Source organism: Typopeltis vanoorti, chromosome 7, assembly GCF_054136105.1.
Source record: "Typopeltis vanoorti isolate ZY-2024b chromosome 7, IOZ_Tvanoo_1.0, whole genome shotgun sequence".
Lineage (NCBI taxonomy): Eukaryota > Metazoa > Arthropoda > Arachnida > Uropygi > Thelyphonidae > Typopeltis > Typopeltis vanoorti.
In genome coordinates, this window is record NC_143555.1 from 117,568,879 (window position 1) to 117,586,077 (window position 17,199).

General features: G+C 37.9%; 1 protein-coding gene across 3 annotated transcripts in view; it reads right to left on the minus strand.

Annotated features, from left to right (window-relative positions):
• LOC150104992 (uncharacterized) overlaps nucleotides 1-17,199 on the minus strand; it is a 768,027-nt gene that overhangs the window by 137,824 nt on the left and 613,004 nt on the right. For all 3 annotated transcript variants that reach the window (XM_090395452.1, XM_090395451.1, XM_090395453.1), the window contains exon 36: nucleotides 11,936-12,133. In XM_090395452.1, the coding sequence (XP_090251578.1) occupies nucleotides 11,936-12,133 (198 nt within the window). The remainder of the gene's footprint in view (nucleotides 1-11,935; nucleotides 12,134-17,199) is intronic.

Below are 17,199 nucleotides of genomic sequence, written 5' to 3' on the forward strand. Positions count from 1 at the left end.
CCATCTTTGTCATCCGTCTTTGTATCCTTTCCACAGTTAATTTATCCCCTTCAAATCCTGGGGACCAAATCTGAGAACAATAGTCCAAGTGTGGTCTGATCAGAGACTTATACAACGGAATGATAACCCTCTTATCTCTGCAGGTCAGCGTCCTTCTCATAATAGCAGCAATCCTCTGTGTTACCTTCACCACCTTTGCAATATGTCCCCTAAACTTCAGGTTTCTATCAATCATCAACCCCAGATCTCTTGTCTCCCCTACTTCCTCCAGTATAACTCCTCCCATAGAGTATGCAGCATCCCATCGATGTTTCCCAAACCTCAAGACCTTACATTTTGCTGCATTAAACTGACACCCCATTCATTTGCCCATCTATCTAGCTTATTTAAATCCTCTTGCAGGACTACCACATCTGCACTATTACTAATAATCCTTCCCAGCTTCGCATCATCCGCAAACAACTGAATATCCCCCTGCAATCCACTGGCTATGTCATTGATATAAAGGTTAAACAATATAGGTCCTAGTACTGAGCCCTGTGGGACCCCACTTGTAACCCTCTGCCTCCTGGAAACTGCTCCACCATACACAACTCTCTGATACCTATCAGACAGCCAATCCTGAATCCAGTTGACCAATCTGACATCCAGACCCTTTGCTGCAACTTAAATATCAGCTTATCATGTGGCACCCTGTCAAATGCCTTCGCCAAGTCTAAGAAAATTGCAGTATATGCCTTTCCCTCATCTAATGCTCTTGTAACTTTATTATAAAAGGCTAGCATATTGCTAAAAGAAGATCGTCCTTTCACAAATCCATGTTGATTCTCACAGATAACATTACCCTCATCTGCCCAATGCTGTACACGGTCCCTCACTACTTTCTCCAAGATCTTAATAACTACTGATGACACACAGACTGGCCTATAATTAGACACTTCCAGTCTGTTACCACCCTTATGCAATGGCACTATCTTACCTTCCTTCCATTCCCTGGGCACCTTTGCCAAAGCCAGACTTTCATTGAAAAGCCATGTTAAAAGGTATTGTCAATTCCCTAGCACATTCTCTCAAAACTCGTGGCGAAATACCATCCAGTCCCACAGCTTTACTGACATCCAGAGTACTCAGTATCTGAAACACACTCACCTCCTGTACCTCCAGACCTCGTACCAGTCCTATCCCTCTAGCATTAAAACTGACTCCTCTAGGATGAAATACTCCAATAAAGTGTTCATTGAACAATTCCACTATGTCCTCTGCATCAGTCACTCTATTCCCATTTTTATCCCACAATATCATTCTTCCACAGTCATTTCTCCTCCTACTGGCCACATAGCTAAAAAATTCCCTAGGATTTTCTTTCTAGGTATTCAACACAAAATATGAGGCTAATCTTCTTGAATGGCAGTCAGTCTCAAGTAGAGTAATGTGGGCAAATATGAGAATGGGGAACTGGACAATGAGACTTATTTGTGCCTATGGTCCCACAGAAGGTTCTACTAAGGTAGAAGTGGAGGAATTTTTTGACGCTTTAGAAAAAGCAACTGACACAATGAAAAAGGAAAAGTTGGTCCTTGTAGGGGATCTAAATAGCAGAGTAGGAAATGATTGTGAGACATACAAAAATATTCTGGGAAAATTTGGAGAAAAGAGCAAAGCTAATAACAATGGCAAATATCTGTTGGATTTCTGCTCAGGACACGGATTGGTTATTACTAACACCATGTTCCAACATAAAAATGTGCACAAATTCACATGGAGAGAAGAGGCTAGGAATAAGAAAAGTCTCATTGACTATGTTATTGTTGATAGTGATGTTTTCTCCCTGGGGCAGGACACCAGAGTGTACAGAGGATTTGAAATTGGAAGTGATCACTATTTAGTCTTGAGCAGGATAAAATTGAATTTCATATTGAAAAGAATAACATGTAAGAAAGTTTTAAAGCGAATAAAAGTTGAGCAGCTCTCAGATGTGAACTGCAGACTAAAATACAGAAAGATTATTGAAAAGAAAATGAAAGAGTTTGAGAACAGGAATCAAACCTTGGAGATTCAGTGGCAAACTCTGAAGAAAACATTGATTGATTCTGCCAGAGAGGCATGTGGTGAGGTTGTGTGCAAGGATAAAAAAATCAGAACTCCCTGGTGGACACAGGAAGTTAAAGAGGCAGTGAAGGAAAAGAAGAAAGAATATCAAAAGTTCCTGGCAAATAAGTCAGCTTTTACTCTTACAGAATACAGAGACAAATGTAAGAAAGCTAAACAGTGTAAAACTAGCTAAACAAAAGTCATGGGAGGACTTTGGCAAGAATATAGAAAATAAATATCAAGAAGGTGGCAAAATATTCTGGAGGTTGTTGAAGAAGCTTAGGAATGGAGGAAAGAGTGCTGTAAAAGGAGTTAGAGATGATAAAGGTGACATGAAAACAGGAGAAAAAGATATCTTTGAAGTATGGAGTGATTACTTTGAAAAACTGCTAAATGAAACAAGCAGTGATGACAGCACAGTGATAAAAAACACTGACCAGGCATGCAGTCAGGAATACATATCCATACTTGAAGTAGAAAAAGCCATCAAGGGCTTGAAATGTGGAAAGGCAGCAGGAGTAGATGATATTCGACCAGAAATGCTGAAGTATGGTGGTATAAAAGTCTTACAGTGGCTGCACTGCATAGTTCAGAAAGCCTGGACAGAGGGACGAATTCCCGATGATTGGAGTAGAGCTCTCATAGTACCCATATATAAAAAGGGAAATAAAACTGAATGTGAGAATTACAGAGGTATTTCCCTACTGAGTGTTCCTGGCAAGATCTATGCAAGTATACTTGAGAAACGGTCGAGAAGAATTGTGGAAGAAAAGCTTGGTGAAGAACAAGCTGGATTCAGGCCAAATAGAGGCTGTCAGGATCAGATCTTCACTTTACGACAAATAGTCGAGAAAGCATGGGAATATAACAAAGATCTGTATTTAAGTTTTGTCGATTTGGAAAAGGCATATGACAAGGTGCCAAGAGAGAAGCTATTCAATACGCTGCAGTTATATGGTGTCAATGGGGCATTATATCAAGCAATACTTAGTCTTTATTTGAGTTGTAAGTCAGCAGTTAGAATTGAAGGAAGTACAGGAAGATGGTTTAATGTTAAATCTGGTGTGAGACAAGGATGTACATTATCCCCTCTGTTATTCATTATCTATATGGATCACATTATGAAGGAAAGTGGTATTAAACCTGATATCAAAATTGGAGATGTTAATGTCAGCTCTTTGCTTTATGCGGATGATGTTATACTTCTAAATAAATCCACTACAAGTCTGCAAGATTCTCTGTCTAAATTGAATAGCTGTTGTAATAGATATGGTATGAAGGTCAGCAATAAAAAGACAAAGACAATGAAAATAGGCAGAATCATTGAAAATGTCAGCTGTGTTGTGAATGGAGAACCTGTGGAACAAGTAAAACCTTTCAGCTACTTAGGCACAATTTTTACTGAAGATGGTAAATTAAATATAGAAATAGAGAACAGAATCAGCAAAGCTGGTATGGTGGAAAGTCAAATGAATAAATTCATATGGAATAAGAGAGAAATATGTCGGAACACTAAATTAGCTGTATATAAGACAGTGTTCAAACCAGTTTTAACTTATGGATCTGAGAGCTGGGTCAGAAGTAAAACACTTGACCAAAGACTAGAGACCGCAGATATGTGAGTCCTGAGAAAGATTATAGGCATGAACAGATGGCATCAATGGCAATATCATATTAAAAATGAGGATATTAGGAAAGAACTTGACATTATCAGCATCCAGGAATGCGTTAGCAGAGCTAATCTCAGGTGGTATGGTCACTTAAATAGAATGAGAGAGGAAAGATTAGCAAAACAAGTGTTCTCTGCCAGGTTGGCAGGAAAACGACCCAGAGGAAGACCAAGATATAGGTGGATTGATACGGAACAACGTGCCTTAGACGATAGAAATATAAGATCTGATAATGTTGGAGTCTTGACAAGTAACAGACTGATTTGGAGGAAAATTGTAGATAGGAAGTTAGTAATGATGTAATTTTTTCATGTAGTACTGTCATATCCTGTACACCCCTTGAGGGTACATGGCAGGAATTTTATGATGATGATGATATGATACAAAGTGTGTGTAAGTTTTCATCCTGAAGTGCATTACCATACGTTTTACAACACTGAACTGGTAACCAATGTCCTTTGCCCAGACACACTGCCAATGTATTTAAGTCATTCTGCAAGATATCTATATTACCTTTGTCAACTATTGTCCTCACTAGTTTTGCATCATTGGCAAGCCACTGAATATCCCCTTTCAAATTTTCTGCTATATCATTAATGAACAAATTAAAGAGCAGTGGTCCAAGTACCTCCCTTATGAATTGGAACAATTTTACCCTCTTTCCACTCTTTTGGAACTAGACCCAGTGAGAGACTCATGTTGAAAAGATATACAAAAGCTGTTGTTAACTCTCTGGCACATTCCCTCAAGACACGTGGTGAAATAGCATCAAGTCCCACAGCCTTATTTACATCAAATCTATTCAATTCCTCATATACCTCCTGTTCACTTACTAACAGTTCCTTCTCCTCTTCTCCCACTACTTTCAAGTTCTGCATGATGTCACATTCGTAAGAATGAAATACCTTTAGAAATTGCTCATTAAATATCTCAACTATATCCTCCGCAGCGGTTATCACCAATCAATTTTTCACCGTTTTCACCAATCAATCCCATTCTACCATAATCATTGTTTCTTCTACTGGCGACATATCGAAAAAACTCCTTAGGGTTTTTTTTGGCCGCTTTAGCTAACTGCTGCTCATACTGCATTTTTGCTACCCTTATCAAGCTAGTCACCTTCCTCGCCTGCTCTTTGTACTTCTCATGCAACTGGTTGTTATATATACTCATTTTGTGTTTCTTCCATAATACCTTCTTCTTCCATATTGCATACCTTATCTCTTGATTCATCCATTTTACACCCACTCTGTTTACCCTCTTGACCCTTGGAATACACTCTGATATTGCCTCCACCAAATAGTTCTTGATTATGGCCCAAGCAGCATTGATATCCTTTCCATCCAGTTCCTCTTTCCAATTTATTATCGCAAGCTGTTTCCTGAGCTTTTCGTAATTACCAGTCTTATAATTCCACATATATCCCTTTCTAACAGACGTCCTCGAATGACTGGCCAGCCTGCACGTGATCACCTCGTGGTCACTCTCACCAACTGGTGGAAGATTTGACACCTCATTTATAATAACATCATCTGATGAGATGATCAAATCCAATACTCTTGATCCTCGTGTACCCTCCGTTACGTACTGCCTAAGGTAATTATCTTTCAAAAACTCCAAAAATTCATTTTCTTTATCCCCAGATGCAGTCTCTTGCTTCCAGTCTATATCACCATAATTAAAGTTGCCCATAATGATAACTCGTTTCTTGCTAGCTAGGCCAATTTGCCTATACATTTCCTTCTCATTACCCTCCATATTACCAGGTCTATAGCAACACCCAACTAAATATTTCCTCCTGTTAACTTCTACCTCACACCATACGGCCTCAAAACCGTGACCACTATTTGCTCCTTGCAATTCCACCTTAGATGGGCACAACTCATCTGCTACCATTAACAGTACTCCTCCTCCCTTTCTTCCCTGTCTATCTTCATGAAAAATATCATATCCGTTCATCTCTATTCTTGTCAGGATGTCATCGTCATCTAACCATGTCTCACTTATACCAACAATTTTGGGGCGAACAGACTCGAGCAAAGCAACAATTTCGTTCCCCTTATTTCGAATACTTCTAGCATTAGTGAATAAACATAATAAATCATTAATGCTTCTACAAGTCCTAAGAACATCACTCCTGCGATGTGACTCTTCAATACCTTCCCCTGTTACTTCCTCTATATTACCACCAATTCGACAACTTTCTTCACACCTAAACTCTTTCCACCCATCCCAGGCCATCTCAATTTGTGTTTGTCCGCTTATACATTGACTTCTGAATTCAACACCCGCATGTTTCATAAAGTTTCTTCCCGTCCACCCTGACTCCCCCCATTTCCCTGTTCGTGTTGTACCTCCACTCTCTCATTTACTTCATTCATAATACTCACTTCCCCATTTTCCTGAACAAATACCTCTCCCTACCTTACTTTTTTGCTCTTTCATATCACTTCCCACCACCTTAGATATATTCATTACAGTCATTACTTCTCCTGCCAGTAACAATCTCTCCAGCAGACTCACACCAAAACCATTTAAATGCAGCCCATCTTCTTTATACAATTCCATCCGTCCCTCAAATTCCTCCCACACATTCACAAAATGCACTCCATTCTCCTCACATAACTGCGCTAACATATCATTCATAATCTTTGCCCGCCTCCAAAATTCATCACTATCATACCTTGGCAACACACTGACTACCTTTCCTACCACACTGTTATCTTTTACTCTCCTTAATAATCTCCTTATATCCAATCTGGCATTTTCCTTGTTCCCATCCAAATCATTTGTTCCTACTACAACCACCAACTCTTGTGCTCTCTTACTCCTCATGTCCAACGCTTCAATCACTCTCTCCATTCTACGACCAGGAAAACAAACCTTGTGCATCTTCTCATTCACCACACCTCTAATAATGGAATCTCCATAGAGAGCCACTCTCGAATCATTCGATATATCTTTCGCATGCCCATCTTTCCTTCTGTTCTTATTCGTTCTTCCATGTATGTCTCTAATTCTTTTCATCTCATTTCTCATGCAGTTCATATCTTGCTTCATCATCATCAACTCTGCTTTCATGTCGAAATCAAAGCTTAGTGAAAAGAACTTACATACCTTCACTATACGAATGCCATAAAGGTGTGCTTATATTTTGTAATTACAATGAAAAGCCAAACGGCTAGTTTTCTGGCAACTTAATAGATATTAAAGGGATAAAAATCCTATGTTGTTATATAAGCCAGTAAGTGAAGCTCAAGCTCGAGAACTACGATCTATGAGTTTCAATGCCGAAAAACTACCGGCGAAGGCAATTCGAAGCAAAGGTGGAGCAAGATCCCTCACTATTCTTGGTATTCTCTCATAATGTAAAACACAGCTCCTAGGAGATGTAATACTGTCATTACATTATGAGGAGAGGTCACTACCCAGACCGGTTTCAACCTTTTTCTCGATCTTGAGTTTCACTTACTGGCTATATAACAACATAGGATTTTTATCCCTTTAATATCTATTAAGTTGCCAGAAAACACTAGCCATCTGGCTTTTCATTGTAATTATTACAAAATATAAGCACACCTTTATGGCATTCGTATAGTGAAGGTATGTAAGTTCTTTTCACTAAGCTTTGATATCTTCCAGGTCTACCTACTCACTGATGAAACCTCAAAAAAGGTTGAAACCGGTCTGAGTAGTGACCTCTCCTCATAATGTAATGACAGTATTACATCTCCTAGGAGCTGTGTTTTACATTATGAGAGAATATCAAGAATAGTGAGGGATCTTGCTCCACCTTTGCTTCGAATTGCCTTCGCCGATAGTTTTTCGGCATTGAAACTCATAGATCGTAGTTCTTGATCTTGAGTTTCACTTACTGGCTATATAACAACATAGGATTTTTATCCCTTTAATATTACAAGTACCCTTTACCCTTAATCATTAGCTACATTAACTTCTTAACTTTTGTGCGTTCTCAGAAAATAAAATCCTATCTAAATGCCCAACAACAGATCCATTCAAATGAAATCAATCATCTTTAAACCATTTCAACTTTCCTTCAAATTCATCCACAGTTTTACAAATTGAACCTCCTTTGCCTCAAACAACTCAGCCATCTTACTATTCATTATCTCTACTCTCCTTCTGAATTCGCTGTTGTCAAATCTAGGCAACATGTCTATGATTTTCTAACAATACTATTTTTCTTTACATGCTGCAATAACTTCCTCAAGACTCTATCAATACTCTTTTTTCCTCCAACTAAGTCATTTATTTCCACAGCTACTACTAATTTTGATGCCCGGTCTTTCCTTTTCTGCAAAACATCATTTATTTGCTTCACCAGAAAAGCATGTTTTGTGCACTTTATTAGTCATCATACCTCTAATGATTGAGTCCCGATACAATGATATACGACTATCCTTTGACTCTTTCTTCACAAGACTAACTTCCTCCTTCTCATTATCATCAGCCAATCTCTTCTTCAGATGTTTAATATCTTCTCCCAGATGTTTCATTCCACTTTTCATTCTCCTAACTCTTGTCAAAACTCTTCTACCACAGTCCTGACACTTGCATCCATTTCTAATCATTGTATTCTATCAGGACACTTTTAATGGTTTCCTTCTTCTAATTTATCCAAACAGTCCTCAAATCTTTCCCATTTTTCGGTGCATACATATAGCAAATTTCGCAATGCATCCACTGCGAAAAATCCAAGGCAGAGTTAGATATCTTTGCACCAAAGCCTCACATGCCGTCTTTATGGATGCCATTTTTAGAAACAGAAGCAGTATGAACAAGTAGAAAAACACAATATAAACAACAAAAAATTCCAACAACAACACTATTGTATCCAAACTGAAAAAAATGCAGCACAATTTGCAATAAAAAGCCACACTATACACTAATTAAAAATATTTTTGTTTCAATAAGGAATTACCATGAGTAAGCATATTTAAATAATTATAATACCGGAATTAACTCATGTAAAATATTATTTATTATTACTATAATTTTCACCTGAGTATCAGAGGCATCAGAGATCTTTTTTAGTTATCTTACATTAGCTACTTAGGTGGTGCCTTTTGGAATTGTCAGTTATTGTTCTATCAGCTTTGTACTGAAGATGCCTCTGATACTCGGGCGAAAATTATACTAATAAATAATATTTCACGTGAGTTAATTCCAGTATTATAATTATTTAAAAATACTTTTTAGTACAGCTCAAATCTACTGCTATGTACATTCATGACACTAGTGATACTTATGTACTACAGGAAGACCAGACTTTCACTCTGACCTCTTTTTGTTAATTCTGTTTATTTACAGATAACAACATAATTGTTAATTCAGCTATGCATAGTCTCTTTGATTTATTACAATTATTGAAAGAGACAAAAGTCAGCATTTTCCACACCATATTTCAACTAATTTAATAGCACACCATAGAATAACGAAAAACTATTTGCATGTTGCCATTCAGAAAATGCTCTGCAATGTTCCCCTAAGAGCTTTCTAAATTAACGACTTTTGTTGTTTAAAGATGAGAATGCAAGTGGTGATCTTTATCTTTCAAACACTCTCATGTGTGTCAAGCCAAGGAATTAAGCAAAACATCAATAATGGATAATTTATACATACTACATGTTATACAAAAAAGACTATTATTATTATTATTATTATTATTAAGAGAGACCTCAAGGGAGTCAGGGACTCATCGAGGGAGGCCACATACTACATGCAGCAGCTATCATACTTATTCATGTTAGAGGTTTAATGGAATATTAACAGCACTGAGAAAGAATTAAAACTAATTTTAATACTTGCAATATTTCGTCTCCGTCACAGAGACATCTTCGAGGATTACAAAAACTTTTTGTAACAACACCTACACAAATACAACACACACAAAAATACAATAAACTTGCTACCCTTATCAGCTCCACTAAAGACCAGCTCCCTCCTCGTTCAGTGCCTGGTGTATATAGAGTGCCTTGTTCCTGTAAACTTGCCTACTTTGGACAAACAGGCAGGTCAGCATCCATTCGGTTAGAAGAACACAGTCTTACATCTGCAAACACGATTATGGTCAATCTGGTCTTGCAGACCATGTTTTGGATACATCCCACAGGATCTCCTGGAATAATATTTCATGCTCCACCATAGTAAATTCAAAAAAGAAAGACTATTCTTTGAATCTGCATCTGCACTCAGGAATCAACCTAATTTAAACAAATACGGTTGCATTAAACTTTAATTATCAGAGTTCCTCTTTACATCCCAGGCTACCTGCAAATGCCCATAGAGGGCATACCACCTAGATAGGACTTTAGTTTTACTTTGTATTGTATTTGTGTGTGTGTGTTGTTACAAAAAGTTTTTGTAATCCTCGAAGATGTCTCTGTGACGGAGACGAAATATTAAAAGTATTAAAATTAGTTTAAATCCTTTCTCAGTGCTGTTAGTATTCCATTAAACCTTTAACATGAATTCTTCACAGCACTTAAGCCTCAACACACGTATCATACTTATTCTTGAATTCATTCACACTGCTTGCACTTACAACATCCAATGGCAATTCATTCCAATCATGTACCACCCTGTGAGAGAAAAATCTAGCTCTCACTCCTTTTAGTAGCATTCATTCTTAGCTTCCAAGGATATAGAGAGAATTGTAGATGTCCTCCCACGACGAGTCTTCGGACTCCTTGGAGGTATCAGGAATAATAATAATAATAATAATAATAATAATAATAATATCCATTTGTCCTTTCTCCACCCTCCGTAAATTAAAAATTCCATCAATTGAAATCCTGTATGACCTTTCCAGAAGTTTGTAAGTCTCAATCATATCACCCCTCTTTCTCCTGTTTGCTAGTGTCTACACTCTACAAATTCTCAATCTATCTTCATAATGTATTCCACAAAACTGATATCATTTTTAACACTCTCCATTGCACTCTCTCTCTCCAGTATATCAGAATCGCAATGGAAGCCAGGAGACCAGACCTGTGCGCAATAGTCCAAATGAGGTCTTATCAAGGCTTTGTAAAGAGACAAAATGATATCCTTATCTTTATATGTGAATATTTGTTTCAGCATTGCAGTCTTTGCTACCTGGCCCCTGAACTTCAAATTATTGAGAAGTTGTTAGACGTTTTTCCACTTGCTTATACTATAAATTAAAGATACTAAGAAATTATATTCTTGGATTAATCCTTTATCCAAGTATAAGCAAACAAAGTTTGCACCTGAAGTATTTTTAGGACTGGGGCAACTCATATATAGAAGCTAATGACTTCACATCACTTGCCTTAGTATTCCATAATGCAAAGCACATATCCTTACGGACATGTATAATGCTATACATTATGGGAAGGGTCACTACCAAGACCAGTTTTGACCTTTATCGCAGCTATCTCTAATCCAGAGTATTTTAATAATAAGGTGTGACATCTTTTGGCTACTCATATATGAAAATATGACTTCTGCATTATTTCAACCTTAGTATCACTTGTGAGTGTGGCTCCCACTGATGAGACTTCAATAAAGGTCAAAACTGGTCTGGATAGTGACCCCTTCCCATAACGCATAGCATTATACATGTCTGTAAGATATGTGCTTTGCATTATGGGATACTAAGGCAAGTGATGTGAAGTCATTAGCCGCTATATACGAGTTGCCACAGTCCTGAAAATACTTCAGGAGCAAACTTTGTTTGATTATACTTGGATAAAGGATTTATCCAAGAATATAATTTCTTGGTATCTTTAATTCATAGTGTAACCAAATGGAAAAACGTCTAACAACTTCTCAATAATTTGAAGTTCAGGGGCCAGATAACAAAGACTGCAAATACAACTCAGAAGATAATTACAATGCTGAAACAAATTCACATGTAAAGATGAGGATGTCATTTTGCCTCTTTACAAGGCCTTGATAAGACCTCACTTGGACTAAACTCTTTAACTTTGCCAGCTGACTCCATTTCGAAAGATCTTCTGCCAAAAATGTATTCTAATTTTTGCTTGCAGCATAATAGATGGATTAATACTATAAGTATTTCTACTTAAGCTACAGAACAATGCAATAAAATATGCTACTGAACTTAATGTTTAATTTTTTTTTACAATGCTATTAAGCAATTTATCTAGAAGATTATATAAACTTACGTTTGACAACAACTTCGGCAGTACTAGAAGATGTTCCTGAGATATTAGATGCCCTACAGGTATATTTCCCAGTATCTTTTTCGGTTGCCTTGCTAATAAATAAAGTTGCTTTTCCACCAGAAAAAGAAATAGACAAACCAGGTTTACTGCTGAGGTCAATGCCATTTTTGAGCCATTTCACAGCTGGTACAGGTTCACCTGTCCATAAAAGAATCTGATTAATTTCCACTTAGTAGGAAGTAACAGAAAAATTTATCTTTTGGATAAATAGAAAAATTTATCTTAATCATAAAATATAGATTACTACTGTTTAAAAATAAATGAAATAAATAGTCTAATGACCATTTTCCAAAAAAAGTTTGAACTAAAAGACAAACTTTAAACTGATGAAAGTGTGCAAGAGAATAGAATGAAAGAAAAATGAGTAAAAGAGGTGACAAGTGATTCCAGGATAGCAGTGCATGGAGATTCCATAGTTAGAGGATTAGTTAATGAGAGAGTCCATAAGGTCTGTTATCCAGGAAGGAGAATGAGTTGGATAATTCAGGCATTGGACATGAGGAAGAAACAAGCAAGAGAGTTAGTAGTGATTGTGGGGACAAATGATCTAAGTGGACATAAGGAGCATGTGAGGACAAATGTCAGGAGGTTATTGAGAAGAGCGAAAGATAACAGTGTAGTGAGAAAGGCTGTCAGTGTGTTGTTAGGGTATGGCAATGACGAGGTGAAACGGAGAGCCAAAATCATGAACGGTATGCTAGTGGAGTTTTGTAAGAAGAAAGGAGTACAGTTTGTGGAAGTATGGCATGTTTGGGGAAAGAATAAAATTATATAGATGTGATGGGTTGCGTTTAAATTGCTTTGGAGTGAGTGCACTGGAGAAAGTGTTGTTGGATGGAAGTACAGTGTATGATGCATGCAAGAGATGAAGTGAAAAATCAGGAGGGTGGTACTGAAGAGACAAAAGTGCTTGGCAATGAAAACAGTAGTAGTATGAGAGATGAAGAGCAAACAGGAATGTAAGAACTGGAAAGGGGGGGGGAGAGCCTGGGTGATACAGGGAGACACAGCTTAGGAAGAGTGGATGTTGAAATTGGCACTGAATGTGTGTGAAGATGGAGTATATTGCGATGTGGGTTGGGAAGTTGAGACTGAGCACAGATATATGTGGTAAGTGGTGATAAAGGTGATTGGGCAGGTGAGGTGGGGAAATCACAACCAACAAGTGGCTTGGATAGGACTGGTTATAGACTTAAAAATGAATTACTGTGTTTGTACACAAATGCCATAGCTGAAGATCCCCCAGTCAGTCCACATGATATATCATTTACAAACAAGTTAAACAAAAGGGATCCACAAACAGAACCCTGGGGCATGCCACTGGTTAAAATTCTTTAGGGTGACATTGCTCCATCACACCCAACTTGCTGGTATCATTCACAGAGTCAATCACCGATCTATCTAACTAATATTATTATTATTACGGGCAACTCCAAGGAGTCCTTAGACTCATCGAGGGAGGCCCTACATCATGTCAAGAACAACTATTCGACATTCACACAGTATCTATCATACCTCGCCTTGAACTCATTCACAGTCATGGCACCCACAACAGACTCTGGCAGCTTATTCCACTCATTCACCACTCTCCAAGTAAAAAACCTAGCTCTAATACCCTTGCCCAGCTTCCATGTATGGGCCCTAGTCCTCCCACCACCAGTCCTATTCTCAAAAATATCTTCTGAATTAATCTTATAGAAACCCTTCAGTAATTTCAATGTCTCAATCATATCACTCCTTTTCTGCCTATCAACTAATTTCTGCAACCCACAAATCTTCAACCTATTCTCATAAGGTTCATTCCACAGACCTGCTATCATCTTGGTCACTCGTCCCTGGATCCTCTCCACTTCCTCCCCATCAAGAAGAAACCCTGGCACCCAAATCTGGGTACGGTAGTCTAGATGGGGTCTAATCAAGGCTCGATACAGAGGAACAATAACCTGTTTGTCTCTGCTTCTTAAAGTATTTTTCAGCAACCAAGTGATCTGATGAGCTGATTTAGCCACTTTTGCGATGTGCCCCCTAAACTTCAACTCCCTATCCACCAACACTCCCAAATACCTGGCCTCGTCATTCTCCTGGAGCAAGGTCCAGTAGAATCACTGTAAACCCATTACCCTTATCCAGTTCAGCCATCACTGTGTTATAAAACGTGAGCAAGTTACTGAGGCATGATCTACCCTTCACAAACCATGCTGTCCCCCCCCTCCCCCATACAGTATCCCATTTTCATCTATCCAATCCTGTATTTTTCTCTTGAGTATTTTCTCCAAGACCTTGACAATGATTCCTCATATGCTGATCGGTCGGTAATTTACAACAGCAGTCTTGGAACCTCCTTTATGCAGTGGAACTATTTTCCCCTCTTTCCACCCCCTTGGCACTAACCCAGACCCGAGACTCAAATTAAACAAAATGGTCAAGGGCACTGACAATTCTTTAGCCGCTTCACGAACGACACGAGCTGGTATACCATCCAATCCCACAGATGTATTGACATTGAGGTTTTGTAATAGACTATTCACCTCCACTTCATTAACCACCATTCCTGTATAAGCTATTGGTTCATTCATTCCTGCAATGTCATCACCAGGAGTCACACAGTAATATACTACGTGTTCCCATCCTCTGCAGTTTGTCCACCAACTTATCATGAGGTAATCTATCAAACACTTTTAAAAAGTCCAAGAATATCACTGCATGCAAATCTCCGTTATCTAACACACTCATTGCCTGATCGTAAAATGCAAACTAAGTGTTAAGATCTACTTTATTCTTTACAAATCCATGCTGACATCATAAAGAATCCTGTCCATCAACTCAATCTTGTATTCTATTCCTAACCAATCTCTAACATTGTGACTATAACTGCAGTTATACATACTGCTCTATAATTGGAAACTTCTGTCCTAGAACCATTCTTGTAGTGTGGCCCCCAAAACTTTCATTAGATAACCAGGTCAAAGGCATAACTAACTGTTGTGCACATTTCTTAAAATTATATGGTGATATGTCATCCATTCCCATAACCTTATTAATATCTAACCCAATCAACACCTGATCCACCTCTGTCCTTTCACTTCCGATTCTCCCAATACGTGCTTACCTTCTACAAATTGAATAACATCATTTAACACAGTATGATTATATGCTGCTAAAGTGCTCATTCAAGAATTCCACTATATCCTTTTACAACGGCCATTTTGCTACCATAACTATCAACCAGTTCAGTTATTTTTCCCTCTTCCTTGCCATATAGCAGAAAAATTTCCTTTAGTTAACCTTGGCCTGACCAGCCAATAGTCTCAATGGCATCTCTCCTATTGTACTCAAACATTGTGCTCCAGAGCTAACATCTGTCCTCTGTTGTCTCTTCAATCTTCTATACTTAGTTGGCACCTATCCCATCTCAAGGAAACTAACATATATCCAACCCATTGCAAAAATGAGACAAAAGCTTGCCATCCAACTACTGACCAAATGATATCATCTGAATCCTCTCCAATTGGTCATCTTCTTCAATATCTAGAAGCTCACTAGTTAATCAGTGACTATCAGTATGGATTCTGCCGATTAAGATCCATGGCTGATATCTTAGCCTACATCACTCACCACTGGACACATGCAATGGAACAATTAAAAAAAATGTGGGCTGTTACCCTTGCCATTTCCAAGGCTTTAATCTTATTTGGCATAAGGACCTGCTTTGGAAACTGCCTTCCTGTGGTCTACCTGCCACCCTCTCTAACTGGATAGCCAGCTTTTTCTCCAGTCTTTCACTGCATGTCATGGTGGATGACACTCTCTTTTTGAGCTTTGCCACCAATGAAGGAGTGCCTCAGGGCTCTGCTCTTTCACCTACATGAATGCCAGAATGCCTATTAACTCTCTTGGTTGCTTCTTTCTTTTATACATAAATGACCTACTCTCAATCACTAGAAATCCTATCCATATTTTTATCCAAGATAACATTCTCCATTCATTCTTCTCCTTTGACAAACCATGTTGTTCTCAGACATCCCTTACATCAAGATCATCTACAACCAGTGCCTTAAACACTGATCTCCATACATCCTTCTGCAGGACAAGAATAACCTAGCCACCTTCAATGGTTCCTGCCTTTTCTTTGCAAATGAGCTCTCAGCTCACCTTCCCTCATCCTCAATAATACACTTTACCAGATAGGATGATCTATCTCTCCTTAAACTGACCTTTACCTCAATTGTCTCTTGGAACAAACACATCACATAAATAGCTTCCTCAGCTTCTAAAAAACTAAGCATTCTTTTCTGCTCAAGAATCTACACCGACCCACTCACTCAGCTACTAATCCTATATAAATCCCAAGTCCATCCATCCTTAGAATAAATGTACACACACACATTTGGGGTAGTGCACCTAAAACCATTCTGTCTAGAGCACGAGGAATCCTTACATGGACTTTTCAATTGAAGTTAGTTGGTCTTATATATGGAGGCTCATGGATTTTCCTATCGGAAACCAGGCTTTTCATCCACAAAAACAAGCAATGCCAGAAAAACAGATGCACTTCTTCATGTATATAATACGCTTCTTTGCCTTATAGGCTTCAGCCGTAATTTCAAATACAATCCAATTAATAGTAATATAATATGTTGATAAGTGTTTTTTCTTTGAAGGAGAGGGAACAACTACATACTAATTCCATACTGCCCATATGTGTTAGTAAACAGGATGAGGAGCATATCCACTGACTAAAGCATAGGTGTTCCTAAGCAAAGTAAACTTTAAAAAAAATTAATAAAGCTATATTAATAGCTATCTTTGCCTCACTACATAGTGTGCAGTATTTTATCTTATAGAAATTGGTTATACTACACTTTCGCTTAGTACGTTGTAAAAGTTATATCAATAAAGAATGCATATTTGAAAATCTCATTAGGTTTTAAAGCAGTTATATTTTCTAAAGCAAGCTAGAAAAAGGAACGAATTAATATGGTTCGCAACCAGTGTTTTATAGGAATGAGTCATTTGCATTATTTGCAGACCTACTGAGTGGTCAATCTAGTTTTATTGCATACTCAGATTTAAATGCCTGTTATTATCAAATATTTACCTTATGAGATAATGGTAAAAATAAAATATTCATGAAAACATTAAAAAAAAAAGATCTGTTAACACCTATAATTCCCCTTATACGGAGCAGGGAGAGGTCGTTTAGC